Below are 21,915 nucleotides of genomic sequence, written 5' to 3' on the forward strand. Positions count from 1 at the left end.
AGATACTTTGAGACTATATGCTTTTGCTCACAAACTTTCACCTGCTAGTTTTAGCATCCACTGACAATGATTCCCTAGATCAGTTATTACTAGTGACTAAACAGTGATTTTCTAATGTCATCATTCTTTCTACATTTCATAGTTGGCATTCTACCCGAAGGAAGAGCTTTGCCTTTTCCTTCATTGATTTATTCATATCAATACATATTGAATAAATAGTATGTGTAATATATACTCCTAATTCTTGGGAGATATAGGTGGAAAGTGTTTAGGTGGAAAGGTCATGATGTCTACAGCTTACCCTCAAATGTTTCAGCAAAATAATAGCAATCATACATACACTCAAGGGTGTTAAAGCAAATGTGAAAAAATGTTATACTGTTCACCTAGATTGAATATTTAAGGAATATCACTGTACTATTTTGCAACTTTTTTGCAGATGCTGAATTTTTTCAAAATATAAGGTCCAAATATATATATAGCAATTTTAATCAAGACACTGCCAAAGCCTTCACAAATATTTGAAAAAGTCAGCCTGTAGATTTAATTTACTGCATTTGAATGTATTCAAAGTTTATTACCATTGTCTATAGATATTTAACACTAGCATCTGTGCAACAGTCCTCTGAGGCAGAGGGAGAACATGACACATAAATCTTATACACTAAGAGAACAGTACCATGTTCGACACGTTTGTTTCTTGATTCAGTAAACCAAGCTTGACAGAGCAGCCAACTCAAGATAAATGATTCCAGTCTTAGGACATAAGTGAACTTACCACTTAAGGGAACATTACAAATAATATTAAAATGTTATGCAGACTTAACAGAAGTTCAGGATTTCCCCTATATGCTGACAGGTTCATCATACAGAAACCTGTACATTACAGCACTGAGGTTTTAGCAAAGCATACATTACAGACACATTTGCTATACAGTGCAGTTTTATTGTGTAAGACATGAATAATAGTGCACTTAAATCCAAGAGTCACATTCAAATATATCAAGAGTCACAATTCAAATACATGGCTACTGAAGAAATACATACTTTTTTTTTAATTTATTTTTTAAAATAACTAAGTTGTGCAAGTACAACACTTTCAGTGTAGATGATAATAGATCTATAAGGATTCTAAAAAGCAAAACTCAGGGTGTATTTGTGTAGAATAATCCACCTCTCCAAAAATACATGCATTTGAAAAAGTGAAGCAAATGTCTTGGGCAGACAGACACAGGCAGTGTTGCACAACTTGTTTTTATTACAAATCACAAATATCTTTAATCTGTATACTCACAGATAAACAGAATGGCCCTAGAAGACAGTAAGCTCTCATCGTGAAGTATCTTGCACGACAATGCAGCGTCTGCAGTGAGCCCCGTTATTTTCCATTAATTAAGCAGAAACTACAGTTCTGCACTGTAGTCCAAAAATAGGACATTAGTTTATTTTAAAGGGAATTCAGATTAGAAGTTCAGACTTTCTAAAACCTAGCCCTAAAGTTTCAGAAGGTCTCTTCTGGGCCACTAGATGATAAGGACTGAGTGAAGGCCGAAGTCGTTTTATTCAAGAAAACAAAAATTAGCATTTCATGCCATCTGAGAATAAATATTAATGGAGAAACCAGTCTTTTACTGTTTTTTGTTAAGATGGTGAATTACACAAAAATACTACCTATAATAACTTATTGTACCAGCTCTGGAGAGGGAAGATCTGAGCCATGTTAAAGAATAAGAAATAATTAATCTGTGTTGTCCTGAGGTATAGGATAAACCTGTATCAGAGGTACTGAATGAATGACTTCATTCTCTCGTAAATTTCAAAGCTTCCAGAACCAGGGGACTAACTGTTCTAAATACTGCCCAGTTTTTGTCCAGGAAATACCTCTCTGATAAAGAGTGCTCCTAATAGGCTCATGTCGTTTTAATTCATTATATCTGGATATGGGTAAATACCAAAACTGTGTCTCAGGTTAAGGTCTGATAGTAAGTGAACCTGATGACTTAGTTAAGACTGACAATTAAAACAGCTAATCTTGAAACCAGATAACTTTAAGCGTTACATCTTTAAGCAGATTATTTTTAAATGCAGCAAAATGTTCCTATTTTTCACTTCAAGAGACAATTACTGGTCAAATCTTTTCCATGATATTGACTTTTTTATTTAACATAAATACTGACTGAATCAAAGAATAAAATCTCACTAAATTTTCATCCTTTAAAATGAAAAGCAGTGACATATCACCTCTACAAAATCAGGCTTTAGAATTCAAAGAAAAGTTTTAAAATTCTCCATACGGATCTTAAATGACTATCTATCGTCTTGCAAAGTTTTTCCAAAAATCACTTTAAAAACTTGCTTCAAAGGCCTAATTTTTCTTAGAAATAAAACAAATTTATAGGTGTCTTAAACCTATAAGGTTTTATAATTTCTGCTTGTTTTCTTCCCATTTAATAAAATCAAAATGGAAAATTTCAGCTACTGAAAAGTCTTAGACCACCCAAAACGTTTCAGCATTTTTATATAACCAACAAACTATGTTCTTCTGATTTTTAAAAAATTATTAATTTAAATCTAAGGATCCCTGTACTGTAGCAATATTTTTAAAATATTCTTTGTGGAGCTTACTTTTTTTAAAATAATTAATTATTTATTTATTTATTTATTTTATTTATCTGTGTTGGGTCTTTGTGCGAGGGCTTTCTCTAGTTGCGGCAAGTGGGGGCCACTCTTCATCGCGGTGCGCGGACCTCTCACTATCGCAGCCTCTCTTGTTGCGGAGCACAGGCTCCAGACACGCAGGCTCAGCAATTGTGGCTCACGGGCCTAGTCGCTCTGCGGCATGTGGAATCTTCCCAGACCAGGGCTCGAACCCGTGTCCCCTGCATCGGCAGGCAGATTCTCAACCACTGTGCCACCAGGGAAGCCCCGGGGCTTACTTTTTTCATTCCAAAAATGTAAACCAGCCTTCACAATAATGTACACGAACTTGATTATATCTCACTTTATTTTTGGCTTGTAATGGCGCAATCTGCATGCTCACTAATTCGGCCATCATTCTCTTCATTAAAGTTTTTAAAGCCACATTTATCAAAGACAATTCTCCAAACTTAACCTTTAATAAGTAGCTTCTCATAAGTATATCCACTGTAATTCTTTTTATCCAAGGGATGAGTAACTTTAATAGTATTACTAAAAACCCTCTGCAAATTATATTGAGAAAGCACTTGTCTTTGACAGAGTTCTCAGGTTTGGGGAAACCTTAGTATTTGCCTTATTAGATGACCCCTTTGAAAGTGCATTGATACCAAAGTTTGTTTTTACACCCTGTAAACAGAACTGAGGTTTGGACAATCCCTAATTATAAATTAACACTAAAACACACACTTGTCCAAACAGCTTATGAATGCTGTCTCAATAAAAGAAAGAAAAATTGAAACACTATGCTATTATTGTACTCTGGCTCACATGTAAAATGTTCATCAGGAAGACAGGTATAAGTTGATGGCATACAATTTCTCCATGACCAAGCCTAATAAAAAATCCCTCCAAAGTTTCCACCCACAGAAGCCTTATGGCCAATTAATATTACCAGTGAGAGTCACTTCTAAAGAATCACTAAAAAAAAAAATCTCTATATGGTTTTCCTTATGGGTCCATTAACTGAGGAGAAAAAGGCTCCTTCTTCAATTTTGAGGATCCATAAAATGCTAGGGTGTTTCCTCTTTTAAAAAATTAATAGACATTTCACACAACACACAGATATCTACAGCAAGAAAGTACATCTTCTTTGCTCCTTGCCTTATTAGCCTTTAGGTGAGGCCTTTAATGCCCCAAGATTCATAACTATAGCCAAGAAAACAGGTCACGAATAAAACTGGGCTTGGCTTAGAGGAGAAAGCAGACAAATTTACCAAAAGAGAGCTCCAGCTGTGGATTGCTGTCTAGCCTTTTGCTACAAGTCTGAGGGAACAGAAAAAAAAAAGCTTGGGCAACTGGAGATAGAAAGTATTTGCCACTTTCTAAGGCTTCTGAACGTGGCCATTAGATTTTGCTACAGTCGATTTTGAAGAATTAAAATTTTAACTCAATACATAGCCCTAAAGCAGGGTTCAGTTTTGTTGTGTTTTACAATGAAATGGTTATATATAGATGGGATGGAAACAGTATTGATTGCCCTTCAACTATCCTTTTAAAGGAAAACTAGAATTGACAGTATCTGTTAAAACGACCTGTGCCACAAAACAAAAATGTACAAGGAAAGCACCAAACCACAAACTTTTAGAATTGCAGGCATAAACCAGCATAGCATATAAATATAGTCATCATTGTTTCTGTAACATTGAAACATTTCAAATTGGCTTCTGAAGTTTAAAACATAGCTGTATCATGTTCATAAACTTTCACCTCCACTTAAATTATTATTTGCCTAACATATAATGGACAAATCAGCAGAGTCAAGATAAATTTTCAAAAGGCTCAAGACAATAAGAAAATTTTAACCTTAGTATTAGTAAACTCTTAGAATATTTAAAAATAAAACAAAACACAATAAAACACATATCTGTACATAAACCAGTGCAATAAGAACTTCAGACAAAGGCAGTGCATCTCTGGTTTAAGGAAACCGTATTTGTAGCTTAATCATAACAAATTAACATCTATTCTAAATGACGGTTTAAGGTTACATCCAGCATTTGACACACATTTAACATGTGTGTCAAAACCCTGAAAAACCAATTCAACACTAATAATACCTTATCAGTAACAAATTCCTACTTTATTTCTATATTGTACATACTTTAGTGTCTACTGTTACAATAAATTTACTTCTTCTTAATGTAAATATCAGGACTATATCTGTTGCCCTTGTAAAAATAATTGACCTTGAATAAATATTCAGCTTTTGCTTTCTTGACAAATCAGAATGAGGATGAATTCAGCTCTGTCAGTCCAAAACTATTTTAAAGAGAATGGCTTCTTTATGTGGCAAAGATATTGGAAACGGCATGTTAAACACAAAATTCTTGGTTTACCAACCATTTCAGGTTTGAAAAATATTTCTATATTTGGAGTGCTTCAAAGTCTAAGCCTTTTTTTAAACTAACAGATATTCCCTAAGAGATTAATCATATCCTTGACTGGTCTGGAGCACTGTTTGGAAAGTGGATGCAGAGAAAAGCTTAGGGTGAAATGGCGTATAACACAAATGGCATTAAATAGGTCACTTGTTTCATGTAAAATAAAATGACTAGCACCTCCTTCCTGCTCCCAAAGTGAAGAGGCCTAACAGGCCACATGAAACGTGAATAATTATAGTAAGTTCCATTCATAAAGTTTTGAAGAGTCCATTATATTAGAAGGTTCTCACACCTAAAGCCTTAAGTTTAAGGCTACTGTGTGAAAGTGAACTGAAGGGCAAGGGAGAGAGAGATGGGGTACCCGTCTGGACGGTCCTCCAAGGGCTGCAGGGGATCTGGAATTCAGGGGCTCTCCTGCATCCCATCCTCAGTCTCCAGTTCTGCCAACTGCCGCCTAAGGATATTTACTTTTGCTTGTAATTCCTTGTTATATTCAATGATGTTAACCATTTCTTCATATGCTTCATCCAAATACTTGGAGGATCTGTTCCAACGTAGAAAAATACCTATTGAATGCACGAAAGAAAAGCAGAAGGGTAAAGATACACACAATAGATTAGCATTATAATCCCATGCACTATAATCCTTCTCATTTTTTCACAATTCACATCTGTGTTTTATTATACTCTAAAATATACAGCAATCTTGAGGTATTGAAAGAGTACAATTGAATACAGTATTCAAGAAGTCACTATGAGGGAACCCCCATAAGGTTAACAGCTGATTTCTCAGCAGAAGCTCTACAAGCCAGAAGGGAGTGGCATGATATATTGAAAGTGATGAAAGGGAAGAACCTACAACCAAGATTACTCTATCCAGCAAGGATCTCATTCAGATTCAATGGAGAAATCAAAAGCTTCACAGACAAAAGCTAAGAGAATTCAGCACCAAACCACCTCTACAACAAATGCTAAAGGAACTTCTCTAAGAGGGAAACACAGGAGAAGAAAAGGACCTACAAAAACAAACCCATAACAATTAAGAAAATGGTAATAGGAACATACATATCAATAATTATCGATAATTACCCTAAACGTGAATGGATTAAATGCTCCAACCAAAAGACACGGGCTTGCTGAATGGATACAAGAACAAGACCCATATATATGCTGTCTACAAGAGACCCACTTCAGACCTAGGGACACACAAAGACTGAAAGTGAGGGGATGGAAAAAGATATTCCATGCAAATGGAAATCAAAAGAAAGCTGGAGTAGCAATACTCATATCAGACAAAACAGACTTTAAAATAAAGGATATTACAAGAGACAAGGAAGGACACTACATAACAATCAAGGGATCTATCCAAGAGGAAGATATAACAATTATAAATCTATATGCACCCAACATAGGAGCACCTCAATACATAAGGCAACTGCTAACAGCTATAAAAGAGGAAATTGACAGTAACACAATAATAGTGGGGGACTTTAACACCTCACTTACACCAATGGACAGATCATCCAAACAGAAAATTAATAAGGAAACACAAGCTTTAAATGACACAATAGACCAGATAGATTTAATGGATATTTATAGGACATTCCATACAAAAACAGCAGATTACACTTTCTTCTCAAGTGCACATGGAACATTCTCCAGGACAGATCACATCTTGGGTCACAAATCAAGCCTAAGTAAATTTAAGAAAACTGAAATCATATCAAGCATCTTTTCTGACCACAATGCTATGAGATTAGAAATCAATTACAGGGAAAAAAACATAAAAAACACAAACACGTGGAGGCTAAACAATACGTTACTAAATAGCCAAGAGATCACTGAAGAAATCAAAACATACCTAGAGACAAATTACAACGAAAAAACTACAATCCAAAACCTCTGTGAGGCAGCAAAAGCAGTTCTAAGAGGGAAGTTTATAGCAATACAAGCCTACCTCAAAAAACAAGAAAAATCTCAAATAAACAATCTAACCTTACACCTAAAGAAACTAGAGAAAGAAGAACAAACAAAACCCAAAGTTAGCAGAAGGAAAGGAATCATAAAGATCAGAGCAGAAATAAATGAAATAGAAACAAAGAAAACAATAGCAAAGATCAATAAAACTAAAAGCTAGTTCTTTGAGAAGATACACAAAATTGATAAACCATTAGCCAGACTCATCAAGAAAAAGAGGGAGAGGACAAATCAATAAAATTAGAAATGAAAAAGAAGTTACAACAGACACTGCAGAAATACAAAGCATCCTAAGAGACTACTACAAGCGATTCTATGCCAATAAAATGGACAACTGGAAGAAATGGACAAATTCTTAGAAAGGTATAACCTTCCAAGACTGAACCAGGAAGAAAGAGAAAATATGAACAGACCAATCACAAGTAATGAAATTGAAACTGTGATTAAAAATCTTCCAACAAACAGAAGTCCAGGACCAGATGGCTTCACAGGTGAATTCTATCAAACATTTAGAGAAGAGCTAACACCCATCCTTCTCAAACTCTTCCAAAAAATTGCAGAGGAAGGAACATTCCCAAACTCATTTTCTATGAGGCCACCATCACCCTGATACCAAAACCAGACAAAGATACTACAAAAAAAGAAAATTACAGACCAACATCACTGATGAATAAAGATGCGAAAATCCTCAACAAAATACTAGCAAACAGAATCCAGCAACACATTAAAAGGATCATACACCCTGATCAAGTGGGATTTATCCCAGGGACGCAAGGATTCTTCAATATATGCAAATCAATCAATGTGATACACCATATTAACAAATTGAAGAATAAACACCATATGATCATCTCAATAGATGCAGGAAAAGCTTTTGACAAAATTCAACACCCATTTATGATAAAAACTCTCCAGAAAGTGGGCATAGAGGGAACCTACCTCAACATAATAAAGGCCATATATGACAAACCCACAGCAAGCATCATTCTCAATGGTGAAAAACTGAAAGCATTTCCTCTAAGATCAGGAACAAGGCAAGGATGTCCACTCTCACCACTATTACTCAACTTAGTTTTGGAAGTCCTAGCCACAGCAATCAGAGAAGAAAAAGAAATAAAAGGAATACAAACTGGAAAAGAAGAAACTGTCACTGTTTGCAGATAACATGATACTATACATAGAGAATCCTAAAGATGCTACCAGAAAACAACTAGAGCTAATCAATGAATTTGGTAAAGTTACAGGATAACAAAATTAATGCACAGAAATCTCTTGCATTCCTATACACTAATGATGAAAAACCTGAAAGAGAAATTAAGGAAACACTCCCAAGGAAACACTCCCATTTACCACTGCAACAAAAAGAATAAAAATACCTAGGAATAAACCTACCAAGGGCGACAAAAGACCTGTTTGCTGAAAACTATAAGACACTGATGAAAGAAATTAAAGATGATACCAACAGATGGAGAGAGATATACCATGTTCTTGGATTGGAAGAATCAATATTGTGAACATGACTCTACTACCCAAAGCACTCTACAGATTCAATGCAATCCCTATCAAATTACCAATCGCATTTTTTACAGAACTAGAACAAAAAATCTTAAAATATGTATGGAGACACAAAAGACCCCGAATAGCCAAAGCAGTCTTGAGGGAAAAACATGGAGCTGGAGGAATCAGACTCCCTGACTTCAGACTATACTCCAAAGCTACAGTAATCAAGACAATATGGTACTGGCACAAAAACAGAAATATAGATCAATGGAACAGGATAGAAAGCCCAGAGATAAACCCATGCACATATGGTTGCCTAATTTACAACATAGGAGGCAAGAATATACAATGGAGAAAAGACAGCCTCTTCAATAAGTGGTGCTGGGAAAACTGGACAGCTACATGTAAAAGAATGAAATTAGAACACTCCCTGACACCATACACAAAAATAAACTCAAGATGGATTAAAGACCTAAATGTAAGACTGGACACTATAAAACTCTTAGAGGAAAACACAGGAAGAACACTCTCTGACATAAATCACAGCAAGACCTTTTTTGATCCACCTCCTAGAGTAATGGAAATAAAAATAAAAATAAACAAATGGGACTAATGAAACTTCAAAGCTTTTGCACAGCAAAGGAAACTACAAACAAGACGAAAAGACAACCCTCTGAATGGGAGAAAATATTTGCAAACAAATCAGTGGACATAGGATTTATCTCCAAAATATACAAACAGCTCATGCAGCTCAATATTAAAAAAACAAACAACCCACTCAAAAAATGGGCAGAAGACCTAAATAGACATTTCTCTAAAGAAGATGTACAGATAGCCAAGAAGCCCATGAAAAGCTGCTCAACATCACTAATTATTAGAGAAATGCAAATCAAAACTACAATGAGACATCACCTCACACCAGTCAGAATGGGTATCATCAGAAAATCTACGAACAACAAATGCTGGAGAGGGTGTGGAGAAAAGGGAACCCTCTTGCAGTGTTGGTGAGAATGTAAATTGATACAGCCACTATGGAGAACAGTATGGAGGTTCCTTATAAAACTAAAAATAGAATTACCATATGACCCAGTAATCCCACTACTGGGCATATACGCAGAGAAAACCATAATTCAAAAAGACACATGCACCCCAATGTTCACTGCAACACTATTTACAATAGCCAGGATATGGAAGCAACCTAAATGCCCATCAACAGATGAACGGATAAAGAAGATGTGGCACATATATACAATGGAATGTTACTCAGCCATAAAAAGGAACGAAACTGGGTCATTTGTAACAACGTGGATGGATCTAGAGACTGTCATACAGAGTGAAGTAAGTCAGAAAGAGAAAAAACAAATATCATATATTAACGCATATATGTGGAACCTAGAAAAATGGTACAGATGAACCAGTTTGCAGGGCAGAAATAGAGACACAGATGTAGAGAACAAACGTATGGACACCAAGGGGGGAAAGCTGCCTGGGGGTGGGGGTGGGATGAATTGGGAGATTGGGATTGACATGTATACACTAATATGTATAAAATGGATAACTAATAACCTGCTGTATAAAAAAATAAAATTCAAAAATTCAAAAAAAAAGTCACTATGTACATGCTCATTAATTCTTCAAAAACCCCTCAAAATTATGAAATAGATCAAAATCCCGTTCTCTGATATATTCAGGAATACAAACTGATCATTTACAATGCGATAAACTTTATAGTTTCACAATACAAATCTTTCTTTCTTTCTTTAAACAATTACAGAACTTTATCCAGACCTGTAAGACCTACATGTGTGAAATCACTTTCACTGGAAAAGTGGCAGTTACAGCAAAAGCAGAACTACACAAACTGTTATTTAAAAGCCTAAACTTCAGCACTCTCTCTCCCTCTGTGTTACTTACGAGACAGTCTTCCAATTCTGTAGGCAACTGCTTCTTTCCCCAAATAACAATAATTATCCTTTTATTATGGAGTAAAAGACATTTTCTCCTGTACACAGATGTACGTTAACATATCAGCCCAAAGTAACGGCTTAAAGATACTCAAGTCAGGAGGCACAAACACCTTCCAGGCTGCAACAAGTCAGCAGCTGGCAAGTTCACAAAGGTTTTATGATTAGAATACTTTGTATTAGAATACTTTCCATAAACCAAACTGCCATGCACCCTAGAGAGTCCTTCTGTAATGTGTCCAAATGTTAGATAGAAGAAGAAGATAGAAACAAAGACTAAAGACTGACCTGTGTTGATTTTTCTATTAAATGAGCTTATTTTTAAAATCCTGTTCTTCAATACAGGGATCACTTAATGGTTGACTACGATGACTGCAATGTAATTATAAACAGCAGAGAGACATTTTAAGGCCAGAGTAGTGTCATTATACAATCCATATACTTACCAGGAGAATATTATACCTAACATAGGATTTCTTCCAGTTCTAAGTTGAGGAGGTACTAAACATACAGAGAAACCCCTTTCTTAATGGAGTAGCAGGAACTCATTCATATAACAACAAAATTTTCTTCTATCAGTCACATAATCCCTAAACTGTCAATGAGGTTTGGTTAAAAACAAGTTAAATTGTCCTTTAGGCCATCGGACTCCCAATTTTGGCTTTCCTCCCAACTAACTAGATTCTCGTTTCAGTTATTAAACATGACAGTAGCTTTTAGGTAAATTGTCCCAGAAGTCTTAAACAAGTAGTACAGCTGTAATCTCTCATTTAAGAGATCACCTGTCCTGCATATGTGACTATCTAAACACTCAATAAGCAAGGAGAAGTTCTGAGCAGCCCCGGATCCCCAAAGCACTAAAGCTCAGACTCAGAGACCCTGGAGACTGAGGCCACTTTCCCACAATTCTAACTAGGGGACACCTCAACTGATAAGATTAGAAGCATGAACTGAGGGGGAGGAAGCAGCTAATGACAGATATGCCAAGTGGAACAAGCCGTGAGAACTGACAGCCGGAGAAGTGACAGAAACAGGCTCGGGCTCAAAACAAGGAAGCAAAGCAACCTGAGACCCTTTTACACACAATGGGCAGTTTCCACAAAAGAACTGCCCTTGAGAGCATAACATATTAGAACACAGTATACTAACTGACATGTATAGTACTTCAGTTTACCAAACAGCTATCATTCCTGTGTGTATGCCTTATATTGTCTAATATAAAGATGAATAAAAATGTACTTACTACCTTCAAATTGGTTAAAAAGAAATTAAATGGTATTTTATAGTCTTTTGTTTAATGAACGGATAATATGTTTTAGATAGGTTTTGGTTATTTTTTAAAAAACAAGCTTTAGTATTTAAGGAGATAAGCTTCAGGAATCTGAAAAATTAATGCAGGTAAAACACGTTCTGGAGAATAGACGTGAAAATTAAGCCTGGATTACTGTTCCACACAAACAGGACATCTGTCTTACTGCATTGATGGACGGCATTTATGTACGTTTCATGGAATCTGACTAGAATGACTAGCTCGTTACCCCTTCAACAGCCTTCAACAGAAGAATCTACCTAAGGACTACTTAATAAAGCAAACAGAAACCATCTCCTAGGAGCTTCCAGTTTATTCCTGTCCCAACCACCTATCACTTTTCTACACAAAAAGTAATATACTTTTCCTCACACCCATTAGGATGGCCTATCAAAGGGAGGAAAAAGCAGAAAATAACAAGCATTGATGAAGATGTGGAGAAACTGGAACCCTTGTTCGTTGCTGGTGGGGTGTAAAATGATGCAGTCGTTACGGAAAACAGAATTTCTGTTCCTCAAAATACTGAACGTAGAATTACCATATGATCCAGCAATTCCACTTCTGGGTACATACCCCAAAGAATGGAAAGCAGGGCCTCACAGAGATGTTTGCATGCCTATGTGCCAAAACGTGGAGGCAACTCAAGTGCCCACTGACGGATGGATAAATAAAACGTCACGCACACACACACAATGGAAAATTACTCAGCCTTAAAGAGGAAGGAGATCCTGTCCCATGGTACCACATGGATGAGCCTTGAGCACATTAATTATGCTAAGTGAAATAAGCCAGTCACAAAAGGACAAATACTGTATGGTTCCACTTATATGAGGTACCTGGAGTAGTCAGATCCAGAGACAGAAAGAAGAATGGTGGTTGCCTGGGGCTGGAGAGGGGCCCTGAGAAGTTGTTTATGGGTACAGAGTTTTAGATTTACAAGATGAAGAGTTCTGGAGACCTGTTTCACAGCAACATGATATACTTAACCATACTGAATTGCACACTCAAAGATGGTTAAGTTGGTAAATTTTGTGTTTTTGTCACAATAAAAAAAAAAAGTAATGTACCTTCTTATCTTGAGAAAATATCCAATATAAACAGCAGTATCCATGTACTCATGTACCCACAGGCAGTCAAGAGAACATCCTAGACTATATTAATGAAAGGTTTGCAAAGGATGCATGGCTTACCCTCCCACAGCTGAAGACTCTGTGGAGCAACCGAAGGCCAGATGACAAGATTGTTGGCTTCAAAGAGAGGGTTGGCGAACTTACTCAGTTCACTGGGCCGGTTCACCCAGGACCATAGAGACATCGTTTTCTGCTGTAGCTTCAACTTACATCTGATCAAGAAAGAAAACTGCCATTAAAGCAATTAATTTATGACAACCACTATTAAATGCTCCTTCTAATAGGACAATTTCTTTTCTCTGTATGTTAGAAAGCAGAACACAAGACTTGTAGCAGAGGAACAAAATGTTGTAAAAATAAAATATTTGTCAGCATTTTTACGTGTTAACAACATCAAAACAAAGACTGTTTTGCAGGCTTCCAAAGCTGGCAACAAAGAGTTAATCCACCAAGAAAATATAATAATTATAAATATATATGTATGTTGCACCCGAGCCACAAAACATATGAAGCAAAAACTGACGTAATGGAACAGAGAAACAGACAATTCTCTAATATAGTTGAGGATTTCACCATCCCAACAACTAGACAGAAGATAAATAAGGAAATGTAGGACTTGAACAAAATGTAAGACAAATATAGAAAACTCTACCCAACAGCAGAACACACATTCTTCTCAAGTGGACATGAAGCATTCTCAGACCACGTGGTAGGCCACAAAACAAAGCTCAGTAAATTTTAAAAGACTGAGATCATACAAAGCATCTTCTTCAACCACAAGGGAATGAAGTTAGAAACTGATAACAGAAGAAAAACTGGAAAATTCATAAATATGTGGAATTATATAACACAATTTCAAACAACCAATGGTTTAAAGAAGACATCACAAGAGAAGTTAGAAAATACTTACAGATGAATGAGAACAAAAACACAACATGCTAACACAACTCCAGTGAAAGTAATGCTCAGAGGGAAATTTATAGCAAGAACCTATGTTAAAAAAGAAAGATCTCAAATCAATAATCTAACTTTACACCTTAAGGAACTAGACAAAGGAGAGCAAACTAAGCCAATGCTTGCAGAAGGAAGGAAAAAATAAGATTACAGAGGAGACAGGCAAAAAAACTTTTTTAAAGAATAACATCAATGAGGCCAAAAGTTGGTTCTCTGAAAAGATCAACAAAATTGTTCCTCTGGATAGAATGACAAAGAAAAAGGAAGATGCAAATAACTAAAATCAAAAATGAAAATGGGACATTACTACTGACCTTACAGAAATAAAAAAGATTTTAAGAAAATACTATTAACAACTGCACACCAACAACTTAGATAATCTGGATGAAATGGACAAATTCCTATAAACACAAAAATTACCTAAACTGACTGAAGAAATAAAAAATCTCAACAGACCTATAACAAATAAGGAAATTGACTCAGTAACAAATACTCTCTCCACAAAGAAAAGTCTAGGACCAGATGGTTTCACTGGTAAATTCTATCAAATATAAAAGAAAAATGAACACCAATCCTTCTCAAACTCCCCAACAAATAGAAAAGGAAAGAATATTTCCTAACTCATTTTATGAAGCTGTTATCACCCTGATGCCAAAGCCAGACAATGATACAAGAAAACTGTAATAGGCCAATGTCCCTTACTAATATAGATGCAAAAATTCTCAGCAAACTACTAGCAAACCAAATACAACAGCATATTAAAAGGATTATATACCATGACCAAGCAAGATTTATCCTAAGTATACAAGAATGGTTCAACATAAGAAAATCAATGTAATAAACCACATTAATAGAACAAAGGGAAAAAAACCACATGGTCATTGCAATTAATGCAGAAAAAGCAGATGACAAAACCGAACATCTTTTCATGATAAAAACACTCAATAAATTAGGAATAGAAGGGAACTTCCTCAACATGGTAAAGGGTACTTACGAAAAAAAACACAGCTAACATCATACTCAACATCACACTCATGTGAAAGACTGAAAGCTTTCTCTCTAAGATCAGGAATAAAACAAGAGTGCCTGCTTTCACCACTGCCATTCAACACTGTACTGGAAATTCATTAGACATGAAAAAGAAAGAAAACACATCCAAAGTAGAAAGGAAGAAGTACAATGATCTCTACTTGCAAATAACATGATCCTATGCATAGAAAATCCCAAAGAATTCACACACACACACGAACTACTAGAGCTAATACATAAATCTGGCAAAACTGCAGGGTACAAGATAGACACACAAAAACAGTCACGTTTCTATATGCCAGCAGTGAATACTCCAAAAAAAAAAAAAATTCCATTTACAACAGCATTCAAAATATTAACATACCAAGAATAAATTTAACCGAAGAGGTAAAATATTTGTATACTGAAAACTATAAAATATTGCTGAAAGGAATTAAAGACCTAAATAAATGGAAAGACACCCCACGTTCATAGACTGGAAGACAACATTGTTAAGGCAGTAATAACTACCCAAAGTGATCCACAGATTCCAATGCAATCTCTATCAAAATTTTCTTACAACTCAACAATAAAAAGACAAATAACCGAATGAAAAAATTGGCAAAAAATATCCGAATAGATATTTTTCCAAAGAAGTGATACACAAATGCCCAACAAACACATGCAAGTTGATCAACACCACTGGTCCATTAAGGAAATGCAAATCACTATAATGAGATTTACACCACTTTACACCCACTAGGATGACTAAATCAAAAGGGCAGACAATAAAAAATGGTGGAGATGTGGAGAAACTGGAGCCCTCATACATTGCTGGTGGGAATGTAAAATGGTGCTGCCACTTTCTTTCACAGCTCCTCAAAATGTCAGTTACCATATGACCCACAATTCCACTCCTAGGTTTATATCTAAGATAAATGGATATATGTCCACACAAAAACTTGTATACAAATGTTTAATGCAGCATTATTTATGGTAGCCAAATGATGGAAACAACCCATTCTACAACACGGATGAACCTTGGAAATATACTTAGTGAAAGAAGCCAATCATAAAAGACCACATACTGTATGACTCCATTTATATGAAATACTCAAACAGGTGAGCTTACAGACGAAGAGCAGATCCGTGGTTACCAGGGGCTGGGGGGGGGGGGGGATGGATAGTGACTGGCAGTGGATATGGGGTTTGTTTTGGGGGCGATGAAAATGTTCTAAAGTTAGGTGCAGTGCTGGCTGCACAACTCTGAATATACCATTAAAAAAATCACAATAGGGCTTCCCTGGTGGCGCAGTGGTTGAGAATCTGCCTGCCGATGCAGGGGACACGGGTTCGAGCCCTGGTCTGGGAAGATCCCACATGCCGCGGAGCGACTAGGCCCGTGAGCCACAACTACTGAGCCTGCGCGTCTGGAGCCTGTGCTCCGCAACAAGAGAGGCCGCGATAGTGAGAGGCCCGCGCACCGCGATGAAGAGTGGCCCCCGCTTGCCGCAGCTAGAGAAAGCCCTCGCACAGAAACGAAGACCCAACACGGCCATAAATAAATAAATAAATAAAAATCACAATAAGTACACTTTAAATGGCTGAATATTATGGTAAATGCATTATATCTCAATAAAGCTGTTTTTAAAAAATGTTACATCTTCCCTTTTAACTGAAGTCATCTTTTACCAAGAAGTTTCAGTGGTTTTTAAAGATTTTTTAAAAATCTTATTAGGCTAGTTAATACTCCAATCTCCCAAAGTCACAGGGTTCAAGTAATCTCAGACTTTGTATTCATAACAAATCTTAAAAGTTCTTGTATTCATAACAAATCTTAAAAGTTCTTATTCTTTAGTATGTAATATTTAAAAGGGAAAAAAAAGGATGGTCATTGCTTTCTCTTAGGTCATCTCTTCTAATTAAACTCTATTCTGACTAGCAGAATTCTAGAACAGAGATGAATAGAACCCTGAAGTCAGGAAGCATTAAACTTTTCATCTATTGTTAATAAGGAAAAAAAATAGGAAAAAATTAATAATTTATGTTCTATTTGGGTTAACTACAGTGTTACAGAATAGTTTCTGGGGTGGGAAGGGAAATATTAATGGCATCTCCATCACAAATCAATCCTAATCCTACTTTTTGGAAGTAGGCCTCTTCTTTTGGCATAAGTAATGAATTCAAGTATAATAATATAAGTATAATCATTTCTAGAAAGTCAACTTAAAATGATACTAAAATACCCAAAGTAAATTTCATTAATTGAAAAAACTGAGGTATGATGTTGAAAGATTCATTTTGCAATGCCAACATAATGTAATAGGGAAGAACAAATCTGGCCCTATACTGGATCTGTTTCTTTTACTTTAACCTTTGTATTCTACTGCTTTTGCTACAAGTTAATCACTAAAGGAATGTTGCTTTTAGCTTAAAGAACACATAATGGCCCATCTGGGGAACCCTGTCTCCCATCCTGAGCACTAAGCTAAAACACCTGTGTTTAGCTCCCAGGAAACACCCTGACCAGGCCCACCTGTGAAGGACTGCCGGGAGAAAGAAATGAATGCATCCCCTCCAGAGTCTGGCAGGAACCAGGAAGCATTTGCAACAACTTATCACCTTGTTTCTTTTTCTTTTTTAATTTTACCTCCTTACCTCCCCCTCTTTGTTTTATAAAAGAAACTAGCACCCAAACCCAGGCAAGATGGTTCTTTGAGACACTAGTCCACCATCTTCCCAGTCTGCTGGCTTGCTGAATAAAGTTGCTATTCCTTGCCCCAACATCTCGTTTCTTGATTTACTGGCTTGTCGTGCAGCAAGCAGTACAAGCTTGAACTTGGTACCAATAAGACATTTTATCTTGAGCAAGTTAGTCCTGTCCCAACTCCATATATTATCAGAGAAAACACTTAGAGCAAATACCCTTGGGATACAGAAGAAACAGTGCAAATTATAAACACACCCATTAAATCAGTCAAACTGATCATATGAATCACGTGTGGCTGCAGTAACTATAGCCAAAGCACAGTGAGAAAACTGTGGTGACACAGAACTTTCTAGAGCAAATAGTTCTAAATTTTTCCCTACTTCTGAAGACAAGAATCTGTAAGAAACTCTAAAGTTGAAATACTTGCCAATTCAGCTTTAAGTAAAAAAACATGTATTGCTCTATGTGCTTGAATTTCAAACAGGTAAAGATGCAATAATTCTATTCTTTTATGAAAACTGTTAATTGTTTAAGTTTATTATTCAACTAGATGATGCCAGGTACCAGCCAAGGGACAAACCCTGCCTCCCACCCAGAGGAAGCCTTTAGATTGTACCCAAATGAGAAGATTACCAGTTAAGCATCTTTAATGATCATTCTGATATGAATCTTCTAATTAAACCTATAAACGTGATGGTGTCTGGGTTATGAAGTAAGATTGTCACTCTGGGCCTGAGGACAGTTTCTCGGTATAAGAGAGAAAAATCTAGAGCAAGAGTAGGAAGACCTATACTACAGCCATACTTTTGGTGACCAACAGGCTGTGTGTCCCTGGACAAGTCATTCACTTCTCTGGATATTACCTTCCTAATACATAAAATTGGATGGAGGGGAGAATTGAATTATATGTTAAAGCTTCTTCCAGATGTAAGATACTATGCTCCTATATAAGGAAAGTAACATTTTAATGGCTGCTCAATTATTCAAAGCTTTTTAATCAGTGTATGGACTAATTTTAATCAAATAGAACAAAATCCAGGATATGCTCTCACCTAGCATGTGATAGGCTCACAATAAATTACGTAATTTAATTTATACTAACTGTAACCTCTACCATCTTATAAATAACATTAATGTAGAACCAAATCCTGGTCTCTTTTAGGAAATGACCAAAACAGCTAAAAATAAAATGGCCCCCACGTGAGCAGTGTACCCACCTTTCACTTTCATTGTTGCCCAGAAATGTTCCAAACTGTGAGGCATATGCATGCTCAAAGAGCATGATGAGGAGATTCTCATTAAATTCAAACGAACAAGGGAACTGACGAAGTATCTGCCACACACAGTCCAAGAAGAGAAGAAATACAGGCGACTCCCACTTCTGCTTACTATTACAATAGGCCGACTGTGCACAGCGCTGTTGGAATGGGTGACCAGCCTAAGAGAAAAGATGGAAATGCAGCAATCATATCCTAGTGAGATCACACTGTAGCGCATTATTAACAAATTTCACACAGTTGCAACAAAACTATTAAATGGAACATCATATAATTTGGGTGGCTGCTCTTTAATGATTTCTTGGTTTAAGACAATCTTCAGCAACTAAGGAAAAAGACAAGATTTCCAAATACTTAACAAGGGTATATATACAGTTAGCCATAACGTCTGCAGTTGGTCTTGGAATACCAAATAGAAGAATAATGAACTTCAGTAATAATAAGCATAAAATCTTTCTAGGCCTGTAAAATCTGGAGCAAAGTCAAAGAACATAAGCTCTTCAGGTATAAAACAAAGGACAGCTATCCCCTTCTATCCATCCAAAGCACTGTAGACTACTGTAAGCTACAGAAGCCTCACCACTAAATGCAGATAGATATGGGCTTCTCATAGACAAATTTTATCAGGTTACTCCTGATAGTAAGTCTTTAATAACATACAAAAAAAAGTTACTGTCTTGAAGACATCTGTATGAATACTTTTCTATTAGAGACAAAGCTGTCTTTAGTCTCCCCCTCCCCCAAAAAGAACTAGAAGAGTCTGTCATCTACTGACCAAAGGAAATTTAAGAATCATCTGGCTCTCTGGCCCACCCAGAACCTGAGTACTGACCTTATCCCCCAAAATCACACCCTTCTAGGTATTTCATAGACATGCTTTATCTTTGGGTCCTCGTGCTACTTTATCTGACAAAGATAATGCCAGGAACATGAATGGGATTTTGATGCCCATGAAAATGGTAATATATAAATAAATCAGTCATACTCATTTGTTTGTTTGCTATGCATCACAAGGAATGTCGTTGAATAAGATCTGCACCAAATATTTAGGATGGTCTGACTTAAACAGAGATAAAGGTCAGCTGTCAGGGTGGGTAGACATGGTCAACATAACAGCGTTAACACCTAAATAAATCTGAATTGTAACTAGAAGGGCCAGAAGTGATTTTTCTCCGGAGATACTTCCTTTCAAGATATATCTAAACATTTGTTTTCAATCACAATTATCTACTAAGTTACACAGTGTATATATATTTAAATTAACCTCTGGCCTGAAGGATTTCCATCTATTTTATGAGACCTTTATTTTAGCTGTCCTTCAGCATTATATAGGACAGCACTGTGTTGTGTCCTAGGGATGAACAGCTGAATTGGGCAAGGTTCCCTGAACTCAAAGAAGTCACGGTATCTGAGTCTAGTTCAGGAAACAAGGTGTGAGGAAAATGGATCAATTTTATCTGTGAAGGAAGTTAAGGTCCCAGAGTCTTCATGAAAGTAGAGATGTTTAGCTGGATCTTACAGGATGAGAAGGATTTCACCTGGCTGGGGAAGACGACAGGACAGAGCCAGAGGAGCAGAAGGTAGAAAGCACTAAAGCACATGCCTTGTACTTACAAGTCCCCACTCCTCCTGCCCCCCTTGTTTATGTCTTTTTTCTCTAGCAAGACTAAGTTCTGTGAGACAAGACCACGTTTTACACATTCTCTGTGTCTCCCCTATAGGTAACAAGGTACAACTAATAACGTTTGTTAGGGGAATGAAGTGCCAATGAGCAATATAAGCAAAGAGGGAGACAGAAATTGAGAGGCAGTGAAGATTACAGGCATTTATTAAGAGGAAGAGAGATTAACTGTCCCCCAGAAAATTAAACATCTGAATCAATCAAAATTTCATATATTATATCCATTCCCACAAACCAGGATCAAACATCAATTAGGAGCAGTTCCTCTGTGGACAAAATAGCTTTTCTCACCTGAAGCCATTCTCTCTCTATCAAGGCCTCAAAGCCCTGGATGGTCCTGCTTCTTGGTTCCAAGATGATCTGGGCCAGGGAGGTAACCTGGAGTGTGGAATCAGTTCCTTCTGTTCCATGAATCAGTATGGATGCTCCTTCCCTGGTAGGAAAATTCAGAGGACAAATGGGACACTCCTGACATGGTCAACCAACTCTGTTAATAATAAACATTTCTTGAGTATAACAGTTTAAAGTCTTTTGCATTCTGCTCTGTCCAGTAGGTTTTGAGTCTAAATGAGGTACATGAAGACAGCTTCCCTTGGGGAAAATATAAAACTATAAGTCCCAAATTTCATAGGGCAAGAACCCATTTACATTATAACAAATTTCATAAAACCGTTTCCTGAATGTTTTCTTCCTTTACAAAACTAGAAAGCAGACCTCATCAAATTGACTAGATGCTGACCTTTTCTGCTTTAATAGTTAACTAAAGCCTTTTCTCATCAAGCCTAGAAACACACACTTAAAGTTATTTTTCTGTATCTCTCTAACCTTGATTCTACCTTTCCACCATCAGTTTACTATAAGGATGCCTTCATAAACCATAATGAATCTGGGAAACAAGTCCTAAACCACACTTTGAGAAACATGAAAACAGGAAGAAAATTTTTTAAAAATATATATATAAAAGTGTCAATCTAGGGACTGCCCTGGTGGCACAGTGGTTAAGACTCCATGCTCCCAATGCAGGGGGCCCAGGTTCGATCCCTGGTCAGGGAACTAGATCCCACATGCATGCCACAACTAAGAGTTTGCATGCCACAACTAAGAGTTCACATGCCACAACTAAGGAGCCCACGTGCCGCAACTAAGGAGCCAGCAACCCGCAACTAAGGAGCCCATGAGCCGCAATTAAGGAGCCCACGTGCTGCAACTAAGGAGCCGGCAAGCCATAACTAAGGAGCCCACAAGCCACAACTAAGGAGTCCGCCTGCCACAAATAAGACCTGACGCAACCAAACAGACCCAGTGCAACCAAATAAAATAAATAAATT

General features: G+C 36.7%; 2 protein-coding genes and 1 long non-coding RNA gene across 6 annotated transcripts in view; 1 reads left to right on the top strand and 2 right to left on the bottom strand.

The window, feature by feature from the left end:
- Positions 1–21,915, top strand: part of LOC309633696 (uncharacterized protein) — a gene marked incomplete at its 5' end in the record, with an annotated part of 126,207 nt that overhangs the window by 89,955 nt on the left and 14,337 nt on the right. For 3 of the 4 annotated variants that reach the window (XR_014247666.1, XM_082402922.1, XM_082402923.1), the window contains one exon: positions 17,427–17,703. The exons of the other annotated variant lie outside the window; for it this stretch is intronic. Of the gene's footprint in view, positions 1–17,426; positions 17,704–21,915 lie in introns of those variants that run through there. 4 annotated transcript variants of the gene reach the window in all.
- Positions 1–21,915, bottom strand: part of LOC309633705 — a 184,917-nt gene that overhangs the window by 9,246 nt on the left and 153,756 nt on the right. The gene's annotated exons all lie outside the window — the stretch shown is intronic.
- Positions 2,987–21,915, bottom strand: part of MTMR9 (myotubularin related protein 9) — a 76,594-nt gene continuing 57,665 nt past the window's right edge. The window contains exons 7-10 of the mRNA XM_082402807.1: positions 20,879–21,020; positions 18,847–19,067; positions 13,018–13,169; positions 2,987–5,644 (exon numbers count right to left, since the gene is read on the bottom strand). Coding sequence (XP_082258933.1) covers positions 5,481–5,644; positions 13,018–13,169; positions 18,847–19,067; positions 20,879–21,020 — 679 coding nt within the window. The 3' untranslated portion in view covers positions 2,987–5,480. The remainder of the gene's footprint in view (positions 5,645–13,017; positions 13,170–18,846; positions 19,068–20,878; positions 21,021–21,915) is intronic.

Source organism: Balaenoptera borealis (genome assembly GCF_965194805.1).
Source record: "Balaenoptera borealis genome assembly, chromosome: 8".
In the NCBI taxonomy this organism is placed as follows: domain Eukaryota; kingdom Metazoa; phylum Chordata; class Mammalia; order Artiodactyla; family Balaenopteridae; genus Balaenoptera; species Balaenoptera borealis.